This window comes from Apium graveolens, chromosome 2 (genome assembly GCF_009905375.1).
Source record: "Apium graveolens cultivar Ventura chromosome 2, ASM990537v1, whole genome shotgun sequence".
Taxonomy (NCBI): domain Eukaryota; kingdom Viridiplantae; phylum Streptophyta; class Magnoliopsida; order Apiales; family Apiaceae; genus Apium; species Apium graveolens.
The window spans coordinates 259273788-259289908 of NC_133648.1; the positions used below are offsets into that span (position 1 = coordinate 259273788).

Consider the following 16121-nt stretch of genomic DNA (forward strand, 5'->3'; position numbering starts at 1 on the left):
TGATATATATGAATAATCAGTTACATATTTTTTTTCTAAATTTTATTTAGATAATTAGAAGAGACATTTCAAAAAAAAAATGTAAAAGGGATATAGAAAGTATTTTAAATTAAAGATATCCTGATTTCAACTCGATAACCAAACAATCCCTTCATTCTTGTCGAATCTCAATGCCTAATTAGTGAAAACAAAAAGCTTAGCAGAGTGCCAGAGTATGAATTGAAAATTCATGAAGGTTGAAAAAAATAAAAATTAAATGTACAGAGCAAAAGAAATGTTATGAAAAATGTTACCCAAAGCCTTATCACACACAATGAAATGAATATACGATGACAGGCACAGAAATAGCCACACACCCGGATATCTAACCATTTGCGATACTCCCCTTGTTCTTTGGGTCCATTCTTCAAATTCATTCTCTAACAGCCACAATCTCTTTTCTTATTAGCCTTCTACTTCAATTATCCTTAAAGGTAAGATTTTTTCAATGTCTTTGTACTTTTGATATATAATCTTCACTTGGGTTTGTGTTTCTTGAAGTCTATATTTATCTTTTCTAGCTCAATTGTGGGTTACTATTCTTGGGTTATTTACGGTTCTTGAAGTAAAGTTTTGATTTTTATTTGTCATTAGGCTATGGCATTGAACTTCTGGCTTTGAATTCTTGATTTTTTAGTGAGTTGCAGCTTTTGTTGGAATGCTAGCAAGTGTAAATATGAATTCAATTGCTTCCCTGGTCAGTTTAGGGAGTGTTTGTAGTTGTTCTTCTGTTCAATTTGATGGTTCCCTTTCGTCGGTTAGTCGAGTTTCTTTGTCTCAAAATTTTGGTAGTTTTCGGAAAGTAAAGGTTGGGAGGAGATGGAGGTATGTGTCTATATGTAAATACTCGATTACGACTGATTACATTGCTGATCAAGGGACTTCTGTGTCACTTGATTCCACGTTTAGAGGTAGTAAAGAGGATGAGAGTGACCTTATTTTGAAACCGTCGCCTAGACCTGTGTTAAAACCTGGGCCTAAGGTTGAACCTCTTTCGGGGATTAATTCTGTAAAGGGAGGTTCTTTGAAACCAAGTGGGGTTTCGGAAGATGAGAAGTTAAAGGTTGAAGAAGAGGAGAGGAATAAGGTGATTGAGTCATTGGGAGAGGTATTAGAGAAGGCGGAAAAATTAGAAACTCGTAAGGTTATTACACCAGCTAGAAAGTCGCCAATGTCCAGTACAGGCACTGACCAGAGAAATGGTTCACCGGTTAATCCGGCTGCTGTTCGGAAGTCCAAGACTTTGAAAAGTGTGTGGCGTAAGGGTAATCCAGTTGCCTCTGTTCAAAAGGTAGTTAAAGAACAACCAAAGAATGTAAAGGTTGATAAAGAAGATTCGGATACAAGTACAGTGATGAAAGTTGAGTCACCACCTGTTGCCCCTTTAAAACCACCTCAGCCGCCTCAAAAAGTTCAACCAATGCTGCAAATGAGACCTTCTGCTGCTCCAAAACCAGTAATCAAGAGAGCTGTTATCTTGAAAGATGTCGGTGCAGCAGCAAAGTCACCAGATGCTGGTGCAGCAACAAAGTCTCCAGCTGCTGTTGGAGCCAGCTCTGCTGTTAAGACAAAAGAACGCAAGCCAATATTGATTGACAAGTTTGCATCCAAGAAGGCTGCGGTAGATCCTTCGATTGCACAGTCTGTGTTAGCAGCGCCTTCCAAACCTGGGAAAGCACCTCCACCTGGGAGGTTCAAGGATGACTACCGTAGAAAAAGTGGTGCAGGAGGATCACGTAGACGTATGGCTAAGGACGATTTTCCCGATGAGGATGCATCAGAACTTAATGTTTCTATTCCTGGTACCGTTACCGCAAGGAAAGGTAGAAAATGGAGCAAAGCAAGTAGGAAAGCAGCTAGACTTCAGGCAGCTAGAGATGCTGAACCAGTTAAAGCTGAAATAATGGAGGTAGATGAAGATGGTATGTTGATTGAGGATTTAGCTTTTAACTTGGCTGTCAGTGATGGTGAAATTCTTGGGTTTCTATACTCAAAGGGGATTAAACCTGATGGGGTGCAAACTCTTGATAAAGACATCGTGAAAATGGTGTGCAAAGAGTATGACGTGGAAGTGATTGATGCTGCTCCTTTTAAAGTTGAGGATATGGCAAAAAAGAAGGAAATTTTTGATGAAGAAGACTTGGACAAATTAGAAGATAGACCCCCAGTGCTCACTATAATGGGGCACGTTGATCATGGAAAGGTAGAGATCTTGGCTCTTTTCTATCATTAGACTTTAATTTGAATTAAATGTTTTCTTAATACATCAATTTATTTTCCTTCGCAGACTACTCTGTTGGATCATATTCGAAAAACCAAGGTATATATTAAAGCTTTAAATATCTAGATTCTAGATGTTTGTCATTTATAATTTTCCAATTGCATATAGATCCATTGACTTATAGATACCCATGCTCTTACAGAGTAATGGGAAAAGAAACTACTTTCTGTACTAATGTTATCTTGGAGTAACTAATAATATGTTTGATGACACGTATTACACGTTACATGCTGGTTAGATGCTAAATGTTTTTTAGTCGCCCATATTTGAATATTAAAGCTCAACTGACATTTATAGGTTGCGGCATCTGAAGCTGGAGGGATTACCCAAGGAATCGGGGCTTATAAGGTTCAAGTACCTATAGATGGAAACGTGCGACCATGTGTTTTCCTTGATACTCCTGGACATGAGGTGATTTGTGTTTTCTGTTTTATGCTCTATTAATAGAAACTCTTGGGAAAAAAAAATAGAAACTAGTGATTCAATCATTGACATCGAATGCCTCTGTTTATACTTTAAATGCTATATAATATTTATTTTGCTATAGGCATTTGGGGCTATGAGAGCTCGTGGAGCAAGGGTCACAGACATCGCTATAATTGTGGTCGCTGCTGATGATGGAATCCGTCCCCAAACAAATGAGGCCATAGCTCATGCCAAAGCTGCTGGAGTGCCAATTGTGATTGCCATAAATAAGGTATCTTCTTTTTAATATTACCTATCACATTCGGCTACCCGTTAGCATATTAAAGTTGCCCACGTTTTTTATACACCCCCTTCTCCTCCTCCCACTCCTCTCCAGATAGATAAAGACGGCGCTAATCCAGAGCGAGTGATGCAAGAACTTTCGTCGATTGGTTTAATGCCAGAGGACTGGGGTGGTGACATCCCGATGGTCCAGGTTTGCAAATAGCACATTTTAATGAATTGTAAATTATCTGGTGATGTTATGTCCTATTTTTTTATGCTTTTTTTTTTCTCTTTTTTAACTTCAATAGATCAGTGCTCTTAAAGGAGAAAATGTGGATGACCTATTGGAAACTGTCATGCTTGTTGCGGAGGTAGGTTACTTGTCCTCGAGCTGTTTTAGATTCAATTTTACGCAATGTTGTTTAGTATTGGCAAATTAACTCTTCAATTTAAATTCAAAATTTAATGAACTGTTTCTGCTAAATTTGTGAAATACTTCTTATTGCTTCCTTATACATTGTTACTTTATTAGTATAGGGCTCTTTTGACAAGGCTAGTGCTAGATGCTCACATATTATCTTTTTCTAGTTTTGTTAAGTACTATCTATTCATTTAAGCCTTACTAAAAATGAGAAATAAATGAATTTGTTTGTTGGCCTGTAGTGGCCTCAGTTTTTAAAAAACACATCTATTCTGAAATCTGTTTCTTTATCATTTAGCTGCAAGAGTTGAAGGCTAATCCTCACAGAAATGCCAAAGGCACGGTCATCGAGGCCGGACTTGATAAATCTAAAGGACCAGTAGCTACATTCATTGTGCAGAATGGCACACTCAAAAAAGGGGATATAATAGTTTGTGGAGAAGCTTTTGGAAAGGTTGGTCTATGAAACAAAACACTACAACATTATTCCTGAAGAAACATATTGCCTTGTCTTGGGGCAATAGAGTATATATTTGGTTATTTTAAATACAACATCTCCTGAGATATTTGTCATTTTGTATTTGTTTAGGCGCGGGCTTTATTTGATGATGGTGGAACGCGTGTTGATGAAGCTGGGCCCTCATTACCGATACAGGTTTCTAATTTTTATATATTTTTATTAATTTTTTGAATTATATACTTATGTGCACGTAACAAAAGATGACTGAATTGAGCTAAGAACGGTTTTATGTTCAGTTTATATGTACCTTTCAAAAATTTTAGTTTTATCAAAAAAGCAGTGAAGAGTGTTCTTATCTCATGAATGATATATAATGGAAGCCTATCTTTCTTGCCAGAAGTCAGAACATTTATGTGTGTTAATTGACTTTTTTTCCACCACTTGGTCTTTAATTGACATATTTCTCTAGGTTATTGGATTAAATAATGTTCCATTTGCTGGTGATGAGTTTGAGGTTGTGAGCACCCTTGATATTGCACGGGAAAAGGCCGAGTCAAGAGCAGATTCAATACGAATTGAGCGCATTTCAGCTAAAGCTGAAGATGGAAAAGTTACACTTTCATCCTTTGCTTCAGCTGTTTCTTCAAGAACGCATACTGGGTTAGATTTACACCAACTGGTTATAATAATGAAGGTTGACCTCCAGGTATGTGTAATTATTATTTTATGGGGATACATTAAATTTTAAGTTTAGTTAGAGTGTAGGAAAAAGCTTACGTATTAATACAGATATAAAGACTGTTCAATTCATTATAAAATAAGAGTGAACTAAATTCCATATTGTTAACTAATGACTTGCTTAATCTTTAAAATCAAGATATTAAAAAACTGTGTGAATAGAAGTAACTTAAATTGTGCGTTTTTGTTTGAAAGAGTAGCTCATGTAGTGAAAGCTTTGATCTAGAAACTCGGACTAGGCTTTAATGATGCATGTACAATGAAGTTGGTAATCAAATATTAATATAATTTTCCAATTAAGGGATTATCTTAATACTTCATCATCGTCCTGTCACGTGGAGTATTTGCACTACTATTGCCAAGTGTTTAAAAAGGATATAAGGGTCAGTAATTTAATGGAGCATGTGTTTTTATTTGCTTTCTGGAATTTGTTTTGGAAGTAAGAGGAAGTAAGGGGGTTGCAGCAATTTTGCAAAAGTGTGCCATTTTGTTTTCAGATCAATGGAACTATATATTTATTTTTTCAAGATATCGGGTTAGAGGTGTTATTACCATCTAATGGTCTTTTCTTGTAATATACGTGAGAGTTAAGAGTACGATTGCAAATGATATATGTAGAGATTGTAGGGATGCATTTTTTATGACTGTTCTACTGAAAAGAAACTCTAGCCCAACTTTTCTTTATGACTATATTCTTTATCAGCAGCACTTAATATTTATGTCTGTTTTACATGGATCCTACAGCAGAATCATCAGATAGCTTAAAACTACTTCTGCTTAACAATATATTACTTGAATTTGGGAACAAATCAAGATGCATACGTATAGGTTTAGAAAGATGCATTATTGTATTAAATGCATTTCATGTATGTCTATTTGATTTAATTTGCTGAAGGATTTTTCTATTATTAATTAAGTTGAGGACCTGAGGTTTCTTAATATTGTCCAGGGATCTATCGAGGCAATCAGACAAGCCCTACAGGTGCTTCCACAAGATAATGTCACCATGAAGTTTCTCTTGCAAGCAGCCGGAGACGTGACCAAGAGTGATGTTGATCTTGCAGTTGCCAGTAAAGCAATTATTTTTGGGTTTAATGTCAAGGCACCTGGTTCCGTTAAGAGCTATGCTGACAATAAAGGAGTTGAGATTCGATTGTACAAAGTTATTTATGAACTCATTGATGATGTGCGGACTGCAATGGAGGGCCTCTTGGAGACTGTTGAGGTATATTTAAATTATTGCCTTTGTTCAGTTCTCTTCTGAATTCTATGACTTGGGTGCAGAGTATATACTTGAATCAAACAGCCTTCAATATACTAAAACTAAGTGAACTGGTTACATGAATCCTGATCTACATTTTGATCTTGAAATTGTTAGTAGGTCCAGACGGCAGGAAGCATGCCTACTACATCACCAATTGGTTCCATGAACTGATTAATCTTTCACTTGTGGGAGGATGGGGGGTTGTTATTGTGTAGGAGGTGGCCTAGGCACTTAGAAAAAATAAGATGAGGACTGCCTTGGTGCTCACACACATTATCTTATTGAGATGTATTTGTTGCTCATTATCACATCTTGTATATAGCGTATAGGTTATTAAAAATCTGCACATGCTTTCCTGTTGCTACTATATGTTGAGGACTTCAATTTCTACACTCATTCATTCTTAGCTAATTCTTGAACCTTAACAGGATCAAGTACCAATCGGTTCAGTAGAAGTACGAGCTGTATTTAGCAGTGGCAGTGGTCGTATTGCTGGAGGTATGGTAACAGAAGGAAAAGTAGTGAAGGATTGTGGAATTCGAGTTCTTAGAAAGGGTAGAACAGTTTATGTTGGCGTTCTCGATTCTTTGAGACGGATTAAGGAGGCTGTAAAAGAGGTTAGCATCTAAAAGTCTTAATTTTCTATTTTCATATTTACTTTTTCCTTTTCAATTTCAGAGCACGATTATATGACAGAAGAGTCTGATTGTTTTAAACTGTTGGAATTACAAATAAATAAATTATGAATACAATCGTCCGTGTTGGCCTTTATTGCAATATTCTTTAAATCTGTTGATATTTGTGGTCCATCTTTGAGCTTTAAGCTTAGTGTTCCGTTTAGCAGTAGTTATGTGATGTCCAGTTGCTGATATATATGCTTATTATCCCCTTCTCTTAGTTTTTAACAGTGTCTGGATGCTGCTGTGCTGCAATGTTGATTGTTGTGGTTGCTGCATCTGATGTGTCCTGTGAATTATTAACCTAAAATTTGTCAATTACCCTCTAAAAAGCAGTTAATAATACTAGTGTAGGCTGTAGAGGACTCTATTTCTGACAGTGATGACTAGTTTCCATTATGGATGTATGGATGTTCATATATGTTTATGCACTTTTCTGATTAGTAAACCTTAGCATAAACAAGCATCAGGCCACTATGCCAGTGCTGGACCGCGGGGAACTGGGATACACTTGCTAATGTTGAACATGAAAATAATTATATGCATATGCCAGTTGTGTTGTATTTAAAAATAATGCTAATGCGTATATATCATCTCCTACACTGCTCTCGTTCATTGGTTGTAAAAGCTTCATCGCATTTAATCTTCAACCTCCAAAATCAGATATTTTGCTCTCTACTGAGAAACATTGATATCTTATCAAATATTTTTTAAAGTAAACACTAATGTTCTATCTAAGAATTGAACTGCATAAATATATTTATTTATATACATAGTGTTATATATATAGTGTTATGCATTGTTATGCAGTATGCACAATACCTGAATATTTTAACTGAATTTATGTTTTAAGAAGTACAAATTATTGCCAACAGGTAAATGCTGGGTTAGAATGTGGAATTGGGATTGATGACTTCAATGACTGGGAAGCTGGGGACATTTTGGAGGCTTTCAACTCAGTGCAGAAGAACCGAACACTTGAAGAGGCATCAGCATCAATGGTAGCAGCACTCGAAGAAGTGGGAATTGAGAGATAACATAAGAAAACAATAAGATACTTGGCTTCCTGCATCTTGATGTTTCAGACTCGCTTAGTAGAGTGGTAAAATTGACTCCCAGCCGTTTGGCAACATTCAGCATATGTGATATGAACAAGCTGCTGAATCGCACTAATTCTGTGCACTGATGAAGAAGAAAAGCTTTAGCAGAGAGGATAAATTGTTGTATGCTGATGAAACTGTAAATAGTGATATATGTTAGATTCCAGCTCCTTTTTGTAAAGAAATACGGGGCGAACAATTTACAGTGACAAACAAGCTGTTACAGGGTATATGCTTCTGTTAGAAAAGATCTTTTTAATCTAAAAAATGAAGACAAAACTGACCATTTGACTCTTTCTTCTCTGTTTTTCTTTTCCCTTATTTTCTAACCTTTCTGACCATACTCAGAACATGCCTCCACATTATTAAATTTGAAAAAAACATATTAAGTACTAAACTTATCGTTATGTTTGACTAATAGAGGTCAGTTTTCTTTGAAAATCTATGGAATTGACTGTGTTGCATTCTTTTAAAATAAAAGCATAGACACTACTTAACAATTTATCATTCTACTAGGAAACAAAGGGATCCCAAATCATAAAACTAAATATACAAATGAATGTTAATGAAAATCCTGAATGAATGTTAAAATGTACAAAAATGGCAAATCAGCCTGCAGGCATCATTCTCCTTCTGCCATCAACATACAGAAAAAGCGTTAGTTATGTTGAAGTTAACATTATCAATTTGGATGATAGCTTCCTCCTGTGTAACATTTCTGTACAACTGCTTGTTATCAGGAAACTATATCTAAATCTCTTTGACATCCTAATATATGCACTGTGGGTAAACTTCAGAATTTTGCGAAAAGCTCTGGGTGCTATCTCAGCTTCATCCATGACCTGTAGTTAAGATTGATGGTTTTGACTGATTTCTGTAATATTTGCCTTAAGTTGGTGTTTTGCATGGGGGGTTCTAAAGGCAGCCCGTCCATTAGCCTCTCGACGGAGAAGGCCTTCTCATTGACAATCTTGATAGATTCGGATAGTTTATTGAGGAGATTTACAAGTGCAATCACCTCATTTCTGTGTAACTGTAGCTGTAGTAAGAATAACAAAAAGTGAGGAATGAATAATCAGAGTTTCAGCATACAATTTCGACAGAATTCATGGTGAATAATATCATATTGCGTAACTATGCTAAAGAAACAGGTAAAGAAGCTTACTGGTTGAGCCTTGTTGTGAATATCATCAACCGAGAAAAGGATGTTTAATGCTGCTCCTAGGCCAAAAACCTGCAGCTTTCCCCAAAGGCGGCACTTCTCACAACCAACACAGTCCATTAGGGAACTGCAAATTGAGAAGTAAACAAAAGATGTAAGCTTTAACCAAAAGAGCTCCTCCATTGAAACAAAGGAATAGAAACTCAGTTACTGATCACAAACTTTAACTACATTTATGTCCATTGATGTTATTTAACAGATAAGAACCATAAAATTTTAATGTTTTAACCTAAGAAATCAGAATTTTTAAACTACTTCATCTATAGATATATGTTTTTGAAGTTAGTTGCACAATATTAAGTACTTTTAAGGAAATTTTTTTATAGAGACCTTATATTTCGAAATTGCTTTTGAATCTGCTGCTTCAGTTCCGGCCCATTTTTGCCTTGCCACAATTTAGCCTCATCAAATGGAAGTGGGCATGCATCTTGCAGTTTTGGGTTCTTTAATAGCTGCCTCATCAAGGACTGTGCTTTCAAATCCTCTACATGATCACCTGAGTCATATTCAGCCAGCTCCAAGTAATCTGACGCCTGTAAAACGTATCAAGAAAGAATTGTAAAAATTTAACTAAATAGATGTATCTTGTAAATAATTACTCAAGGCAGCATTACTCACTTTTGTCAGAGCTCTGAGGACAAACAGATAAGTGAAATACAGATTTTTGACGCGATCAGGGTATCTTAGTACACGATCATACATCAGCGGAAGATTTTCACCCCACTGAAATTGCAGTAGTGAAGATTCAGAATTTAGAATACAGAAGTCTAAAGATCATTTCATTTGTGGTGTGGCTTGGAACAAATGTTTAAATTTCCTCAGGACGCAAGCAATCTGAAGTTCTTTTTTGCCATTCAGTAATAAGGTGCAAAATCTAAAAAGAAAAAATTCACAATAATAGAGTCTTCTCTATCATTAACCATCGCTGCCTCATATTGCATAGGAGATTCATAGTACACAATATAGAAGTCAAAGAGTACGGCATTTAAAGACAAGGGGAAAATGGACCTGGTTGGTTTTTACATCGAGAAGATAGTCAGCAGCTATATGAATCGAGATTGAGGAGTGAAGACCAGATATTAACTTGTACAATACTTTCTCTTCCTGGCAGCTTTCTCCAGATAACTCTGCACACAAAATTTGAGTTTCTTTTAGGATATCATATTGTAAACATTTTTACCATGCTTGCTTAAATAAAAAAGCTGACAAACATAATTAGTAAAGGAAAAAAAGCAGCGACCATATGATACAATGACGGTTCATCCCTCCCCACCAGTTTTCTGTTGTGAGGAGGGCGAGAGAACTGTGATGCTGAGAATTATGAGGAAATTTAGGTACGAAAATCAAGTTAAATTTCATTTTGAGAAAATGTTCTCCATTCATGCTTCTATATGTAAATATTCAATTAATCAATTGTACATAGGAGCAGTGACTCACGTTTTGGAGAATTATCCACATATATAGCATCCCATATCCTTCTGGCTGATGCCCCAGTGTAGCCGGTATATCGCTCAGGATTTAGTAGAAGATTTACATATGTCATCTCATCTGTAGGTGAATATTGTTAGTCTTCTTTTTGCAATTCAAAAAAAAATTCTGACAAAAACTGATTCTAGCTTGTTCGAACAATTATGCTTATGGAATGAAAAATTAACCAGATGGTTACTTAATTCTGGATTTCAGGGTTGTTACTTGAAGTTTTCAAAAATGAATTAAGCACTTACTTGTTAATTTGCAATACAAGTCACGACATATTCATACTCATAGGGCACTTATTTCATAAAAACAAAATGTGCCTTGTAATATATTCATTTATATCTCACTCTTTTCTAAGGACAGGGAAGCCAACACATAAATTTTATGCGACTTGATGCACAAGAAATAAGCATGAAAGGCACATTGCCGACAGAAAAAAAAATACCATGAAGTTGGCGAAACAAAAAATTACCATTGTCAGTCTCATCGTCGTTTGTCCATGGGTTGTCAACTGCAATCCAGCCTCTGAAGGTCTTGGTGTCCATTGTGCGGTCAACAGTATCCCGGGGATTTCCCCTTTGACATTTTAGCGGATTAGATGGAATACTTGAATATGGTTGCTTCTTAAATGATTCTGGAAATTCATTATCAGGACATTCGCATACGCTGCAATCTCGCAACATGCACATGCCATCGTCAAGCCAGAAGGGGCAGTCACACCAAAGCTTAACCTGGAGATGGCAACTGATATGTCAAGTTAAAATTGATCATATTAGTACAGCTATTCTAATGTCTACAGCAAGACGTTACTTACATGATTAGCTTATTAGTTTAAAAATGAACAATTTTAAACAGTACAATTGTGGTTGTATCAGTACAATTTTAATCACTTGCATTGCAACATTTGGATAACATAAGAGACCTTTTCGAGTCTGAAAAAAGTAAAATAGAAAAAGTGCATACACTTTATAATTGATTGGAACTCCAGGTAGATGATTCAATTAATTATCTGTGATTCTGTGTAGTCGAACTTACTTTCTTACTATCAAACTTGCACAGGCAAATAAAGGAGGCCATAAATTTATACTAAGCATTAAGAACCTGCAAACTCTTGATAAAAAAAGTGTCTTGATAAAAATGAAAACATCTATAAATCAAAATTCTTTTGAAACATCACATAAAACAATGTCGTAGTAAAAGATAGAGTTGCAAGAAGACCTTGAAGTATCTGAAAAAAGAAGTTGTGACAAGCTGCTCCAGGATTGGATTCAGCACTGCTGCATTAATACTGTTGACGGTCTCATAATCACAGCAAGAATCCTCAATTATACCAGACAATTTACTAGAATCCTGCAGAAAGCACACAGAAATAACCAATATCAACAACTCTTTCATAATTCTTGGTTAACAAATAGAAATAGCCACATACTTTATTATTAAGGTAGTACCTGAGAACAGCTGCAAATCTTGTGATTTTTGAGAAGCAGAGAAAAGTTATGAGAGTGCTTAGAAGCAAGAGCTACCACTACTAAAACAGCAATAACCATTGTCACAATCCCTGTATCCATTCTCCATCCCCATGTCTTCTTATTTTTTTGCCTATTACCACTACTAATCATTTTACTATTACTATTCATATTTTTATTCTCCATAGCTTCCACCATTTAAATATCAACTCCAAGATTCATAAAATGTTTGTACATATAGTACTAACATTTACATGCAGTTTACTATTAAATTATTACATAGTTTGAATTCAATCAGGTTGTTGGTCGTCATTCTTGAACAAGTAACTGAAAATTCAACAAGTTTTTTAAGTTGTTGACATGTATAAAAATGCATTTTCTTTAACGCTCTTAACACGCGTGAGGATTAAATGCCTCTTATTGATAGCTTCTAGTGACGCTTGCTTGTTTATGATGATGGCGGTGTTTAGCTAAGTCAAATAATCAATGCTGTAAATTGATCAACGCGGTTGTTTCCTGTAATATTTTTTTTATAGTTTAGTACTATATACTTCTTCATTAATATTTTGTAGTTTTTAAATTTTAATTAATTTATAATTATAATCTGATAATGAGAATTATAGTTTGAACGTATATAACTTTTATTTAAGATTATGTAATATATGATTGATGATAACCTAAAGTCGTAGTATATGAATAATAATATAAATATTTATTGTTATTTTATTTATAATTACAATCTTATAATGAAAATTTTAGTTTGTTTTTGCAAAAACAAAAGTTTCATTAATGAATTGTATCTCAGAGGGCCCTGTGTAAAATTTTAAAAGAGTGCCCTAATAATCTAAACTTTTTTTTAAAAATACATGAAATAGTAAAAAAACATGTAATTTATAAATGTAATATAACAATTAAAGTGCATAAATTACATAATAAAAATTAACAAAATTGTAAAATAATAAAACAAGTAAATATATGATATAAATTATCATGAAATCGTCATTCTAGGTTTTAGCTTTTTTTTGAAGCACACTTATTATTAATAATTTAATAATCAACATTTTCTCGTAAACTATTAAATTTTAGAAATTGGAAATTTATCTAAAGATAAAAAATTATATATGTAAATTTAAATTTATATGTACATTGTTTAAATTTGTAAAAATCCATTCTTTTATTTATTTTATATTTAAAATATAATCAATAGTTTAATGATCGAGTAAGGGAGAAAAAAAGTTGCTAGTATACATAGCTAAATTACTAATTTTAATGAAATTAGAAATTGGTACTTAAATGAGGAGTTTATCTTGTTGGAAGCGTAAGTGGGCATTGATAACAATTTTTGATATAAGTATTTATTTATATTAATATGATTTTATATATTATTGTTTCTAGATTTTATTTGACTTATTCTAGAAAGCAATCAAAATTATGTACGTGTATAATAATATATCTCAACGTTTGCTAGTATACATAGCTAAATTACTAATTTTAATGAAATCACAAATTGGTACTTAAATGAGGAGTTTATCTTGTTGGAAGCGTAAGTGGGCACTGATAACAATTTTTGATATAAGTATTTATTTATATTAATATGATTTTATATATTATTGTTTCTAGATTTTATTTGACTTATTCCAGAAAGCAATCAAAATTATGTACGTGTATAATAATATATCTCAACGTTTTTCTTTTCATTTCATTTACACTTTTTAACATTAAAAATTATAATTCTAAACTTTTTACTATTTTTTTAATTTTAATTGTATATGCACCTACATAAAAAAAATGTGCCCTAATAATGATTAAGGGCACACCACACCAACCGAACATCATGTACTGATATAAGTAAATTTAAACTATAAAAACTGTAAATTATTAATGCTGAAAAAATAAAAAGGCCTGTTGAAAAACCCTATGGAAAAAAACCCAGGAAGGAAAAACAGTGCACTCAAAAAAGTATATTTTATTGTGTATATTAGTGGATGACCCTAGAATATTCTATACACCCAACCTTTGATTTTTCATCTTCTTGTAACTTAGATTTTGGTCTTTAGATTCCCTACTCTTAACTTTACAAGTTCAGGTATCTCAGTAGGCTTATAAATAGACCTCATATCTGAGATTGTAAGATATACAAGAATGTAGTGAAATCATTATTCTCTCTTTTTTTATATGCTCTCTATATAATATATATTTATTCTACAACATGTTATCATCACGATAATGTAAATAGGTGTTGGAAATCCAAGAAGAAGAAGGATTCTATGAAACTTTTATTATTTCAGTTTGTCCATCAGAAAAAATCATCTTCATAGAATAAATTGGTATTCTTTGAAACTGATCAGATTTGACTATATCATAATTAGCCATTTTGTACAATATTTAATTTGGGATATTGGATCAATATGTTTCATCCTTAGTTGCTTTAATAATTCTCACCTTCCTTACTTTAATATAATAAGAAACCATATTATTTTGAATTGGGTGAGATAAATTATAAAGGTAAAAATGCAATAGATTGCATTCAATCTACTAGTAAATTGAATTCAATGTACCATAAATATACTCAAGTTTGCATAACTAGCACATAAAATGCTAGTATTTTACAAACATCGCATAATAATACTTTTTGAGTTTACATTTTCATGCGTGTATGTGATCTCCATGTATTATCAATAAATCATCATGTTATATTATCATGCAATTTTAAATATTAATGCATATGTGTTTTCTTTGCGTATATTAAATATTGTCCGAATGTGCTTATTATAATTGATTAATTATATTATGTTTATTATAGTAATATAAGAAATGTCGAATCTTACAAAAAAAAGTTGAACGCACTTGATGTCACCGGAAAGAATTACTTGACATGGATTTTGGATGCAGAAATTCATCTTAGCGCTATGGATCCTGGTGACACAATTAAAGAAGTAAACAAAACTTCTGAGGAAGAAAAAGCAAAAGCTATGATATTCCTCCGCCACCACCTTGATGACGGATTGAAAACAAAATATTTGGTTATTAAAGATCCAACAACCCTTTGGAAAAATCTGAAAGAAAGATATGATCACCAGAAAACTATTATACTTCCTAAAGCTCGCTATGATTGGTTATACTTGCGCTTGCAAGATTTTAAAAGCGTAAGCGAGTATAACTCTACAATATTTAAGGTTACTTCTCAGCTGAAATTATGTGGTGAAAATATAATTGATAAAGATATGTTGGAGAAAACTTACTCCATATTCAACGCCAATAATATGCTCCTGCAGCAGCAGTATCATGAAAGAGGGTTTCTGAAATATTCTGAGCTTATATCAGTCTTGCTTCTTGCTGAGCAAAATAATGAACTATTGATGAAAAATCATCAACCTCGTCCAACTATTTCAACACCATTCCCTGAAGTGAATGTTGTGACCAGTAATGATCTTGGGCCAAGTAAGCAATTTGGACGTGGACGAGGGCGTGGGCGTGGATTTGGGCGTACTCGTAGGTATGCTCGTGACCATGGTTCCTTACATGGCCGAGGTCATAATAATAAAAAATTCTCAAATTTTAAAAGAAAATCTGACCACCAGAAGTGGACGAAAAATGAGGAAAAACCTTAAGTAAATATGATGGATAAAAGGGTTGAAAGTGCTTGTCACTGCTGTGGAATGAAAGGTCATTGGAGTCGTACCTGTCGTACCTCCAAGCATCTGGTTGATATCAGACCTCTTTGAAAAATGTTGAAACTAATTTCACTGAAGAAGTTGATCCTTTGGAAATTTCCCATCTTGAAGCACACCTTGAAAGTGGAGGCCAAGTTGACCTTCGAACCTTACACATATGAAAGTTGGTGATTTCTTTGATGATGGTGATGCGGAGATGGCCAAATCTAACGGTGGAAATAATTAAGTCATATATTAAACACCTTGCTTTATTTATTTAAATATCAAAATATTTATGTTTGAACACTTAAGTGGTTGGTTTATGTTTGATATGTAATGTTTATATTTTCTATGAAATTTTTGAGATATTATCTTTCTAAATTTATATTTATATATTTGCTTTATGAAGATATAAATATGGTCGGAAGCCTCTCATTAAGTGTAAAAGAAGAAGAATCCTTTTGTTGGGTGCATAGTGCAACAACACATACAATTCTAAAATATAAAAAATATTTTTCGCATCTCATTTTAGTTAAAGCTAATGTAAACACAATATCGGGTGTGTCAGATCTTATTGAAGGCTCCGGAAGAGCAAATATATTGTTACCTCAGGGCACACATTTATTTATCAAAA

The 16121-nt window shown here is 33.8% G+C and overlaps 3 protein-coding genes across 3 annotated transcripts; 2 read left to right on the forward strand and 1 right to left on the reverse strand.

Moving 5' to 3' along the window:
* The first annotated feature begins 315 nt into the window (after positions 1 to 315).
* Positions 316 to 7964, forward strand: LOC141708405 (translation initiation factor IF-2, chloroplastic). Its single transcript, XM_074512020.1, has 13 exons — positions 316 to 473; positions 634 to 2242; positions 2327 to 2359; positions 2618 to 2731; positions 2868 to 3017; positions 3123 to 3221; positions 3319 to 3381; positions 3730 to 3885; positions 4021 to 4086; positions 4361 to 4597; positions 5579 to 5854; positions 6322 to 6510; positions 7446 to 7964. The coding sequence occupies exons 2-13, from the start codon at positions 698 to 700 to the stop codon at positions 7605 to 7607; spliced, it is 3090 nt and encodes a 1029-aa protein (XP_074368121.1). The 5' UTR covers positions 316 to 473; positions 634 to 697; the 3' UTR covers positions 7608 to 7964.
* A 236-nt stretch (positions 7965 to 8200) lies between these two features.
* Positions 8201 to 12120, reverse strand: LOC141708406 (endoplasmic reticulum oxidoreductin-1-like). Its single transcript, XM_074512021.1, has 9 exons — positions 11817 to 12120; positions 11587 to 11718; positions 10841 to 11099; positions 10330 to 10440; positions 9901 to 10019; positions 9511 to 9615; positions 9223 to 9425; positions 8836 to 8959; positions 8201 to 8709 (listed from the first exon to the last, which is right to left on the reverse strand). The coding sequence occupies exons 1-9, from the start codon at positions 12030 to 12032 to the stop codon at positions 8491 to 8493; spliced, it is 1488 nt and encodes a 495-aa protein (XP_074368122.1). The 5' UTR covers positions 12033 to 12120; the 3' UTR covers positions 8201 to 8490.
* Positions 12121 to 14743: 2623 nt separating this feature from the next.
* On the forward strand, positions 14744 to 15445 carry LOC141700247 (uncharacterized). The gene has a single exon (XM_074504051.1). The coding sequence runs from the start codon at positions 14744 to 14746 to the stop codon at positions 15443 to 15445; it is 702 nt and encodes a 233-aa protein (XP_074360152.1).
* The last annotated feature ends 676 nt before the right edge of the window (positions 15446 to 16121 follow it).

Coding starts and splice junctions, on each gene's coding strand:
- LOC141708405 (XM_074512020.1), top strand. CDS start 698: ATGCTAGCAAGTGTAAATATGAATTCAATTGCTTCCCTGGTCAGTTTA. Junction 3,222..3,318: donor GTGACATCCCGATGGTCCAG/GTTTGCAAATAG, acceptor TAACTTCAATAG/ATCAGTGCTCTTAAAGGAGA. Junction 4,598..5,578: donor TAATGAAGGTTGACCTCCAG/GTATGTGTAATT, acceptor AATATTGTCCAG/GGATCTATCGAGGCAATCAG.
- LOC141708406 (XM_074512021.1), bottom strand. CDS start 12,032: ATGGTGGAAGCTATGGAGAATAAAAATATGAATAGTAATAGTAAAATG. Junction 10,020..10,329: donor TGTGGATAATTCTCCAAAAC/GTGAGTCACTGC, acceptor TTTTGTGTGCAG/AGTTATCTGGAGAAAGCTGC. Junction 8,710..8,835: donor TTCACAACAAGGCTCAACCA/GTAAGCTTCTTT, acceptor TTCTTACTACAG/CTACAGTTACACAGAAATGA.
- LOC141700247 (XM_074504051.1), top strand. CDS start 14,744: ATGGATCCTGGTGACACAATTAAAGAAGTAAACAAAACTTCTGAGGAA.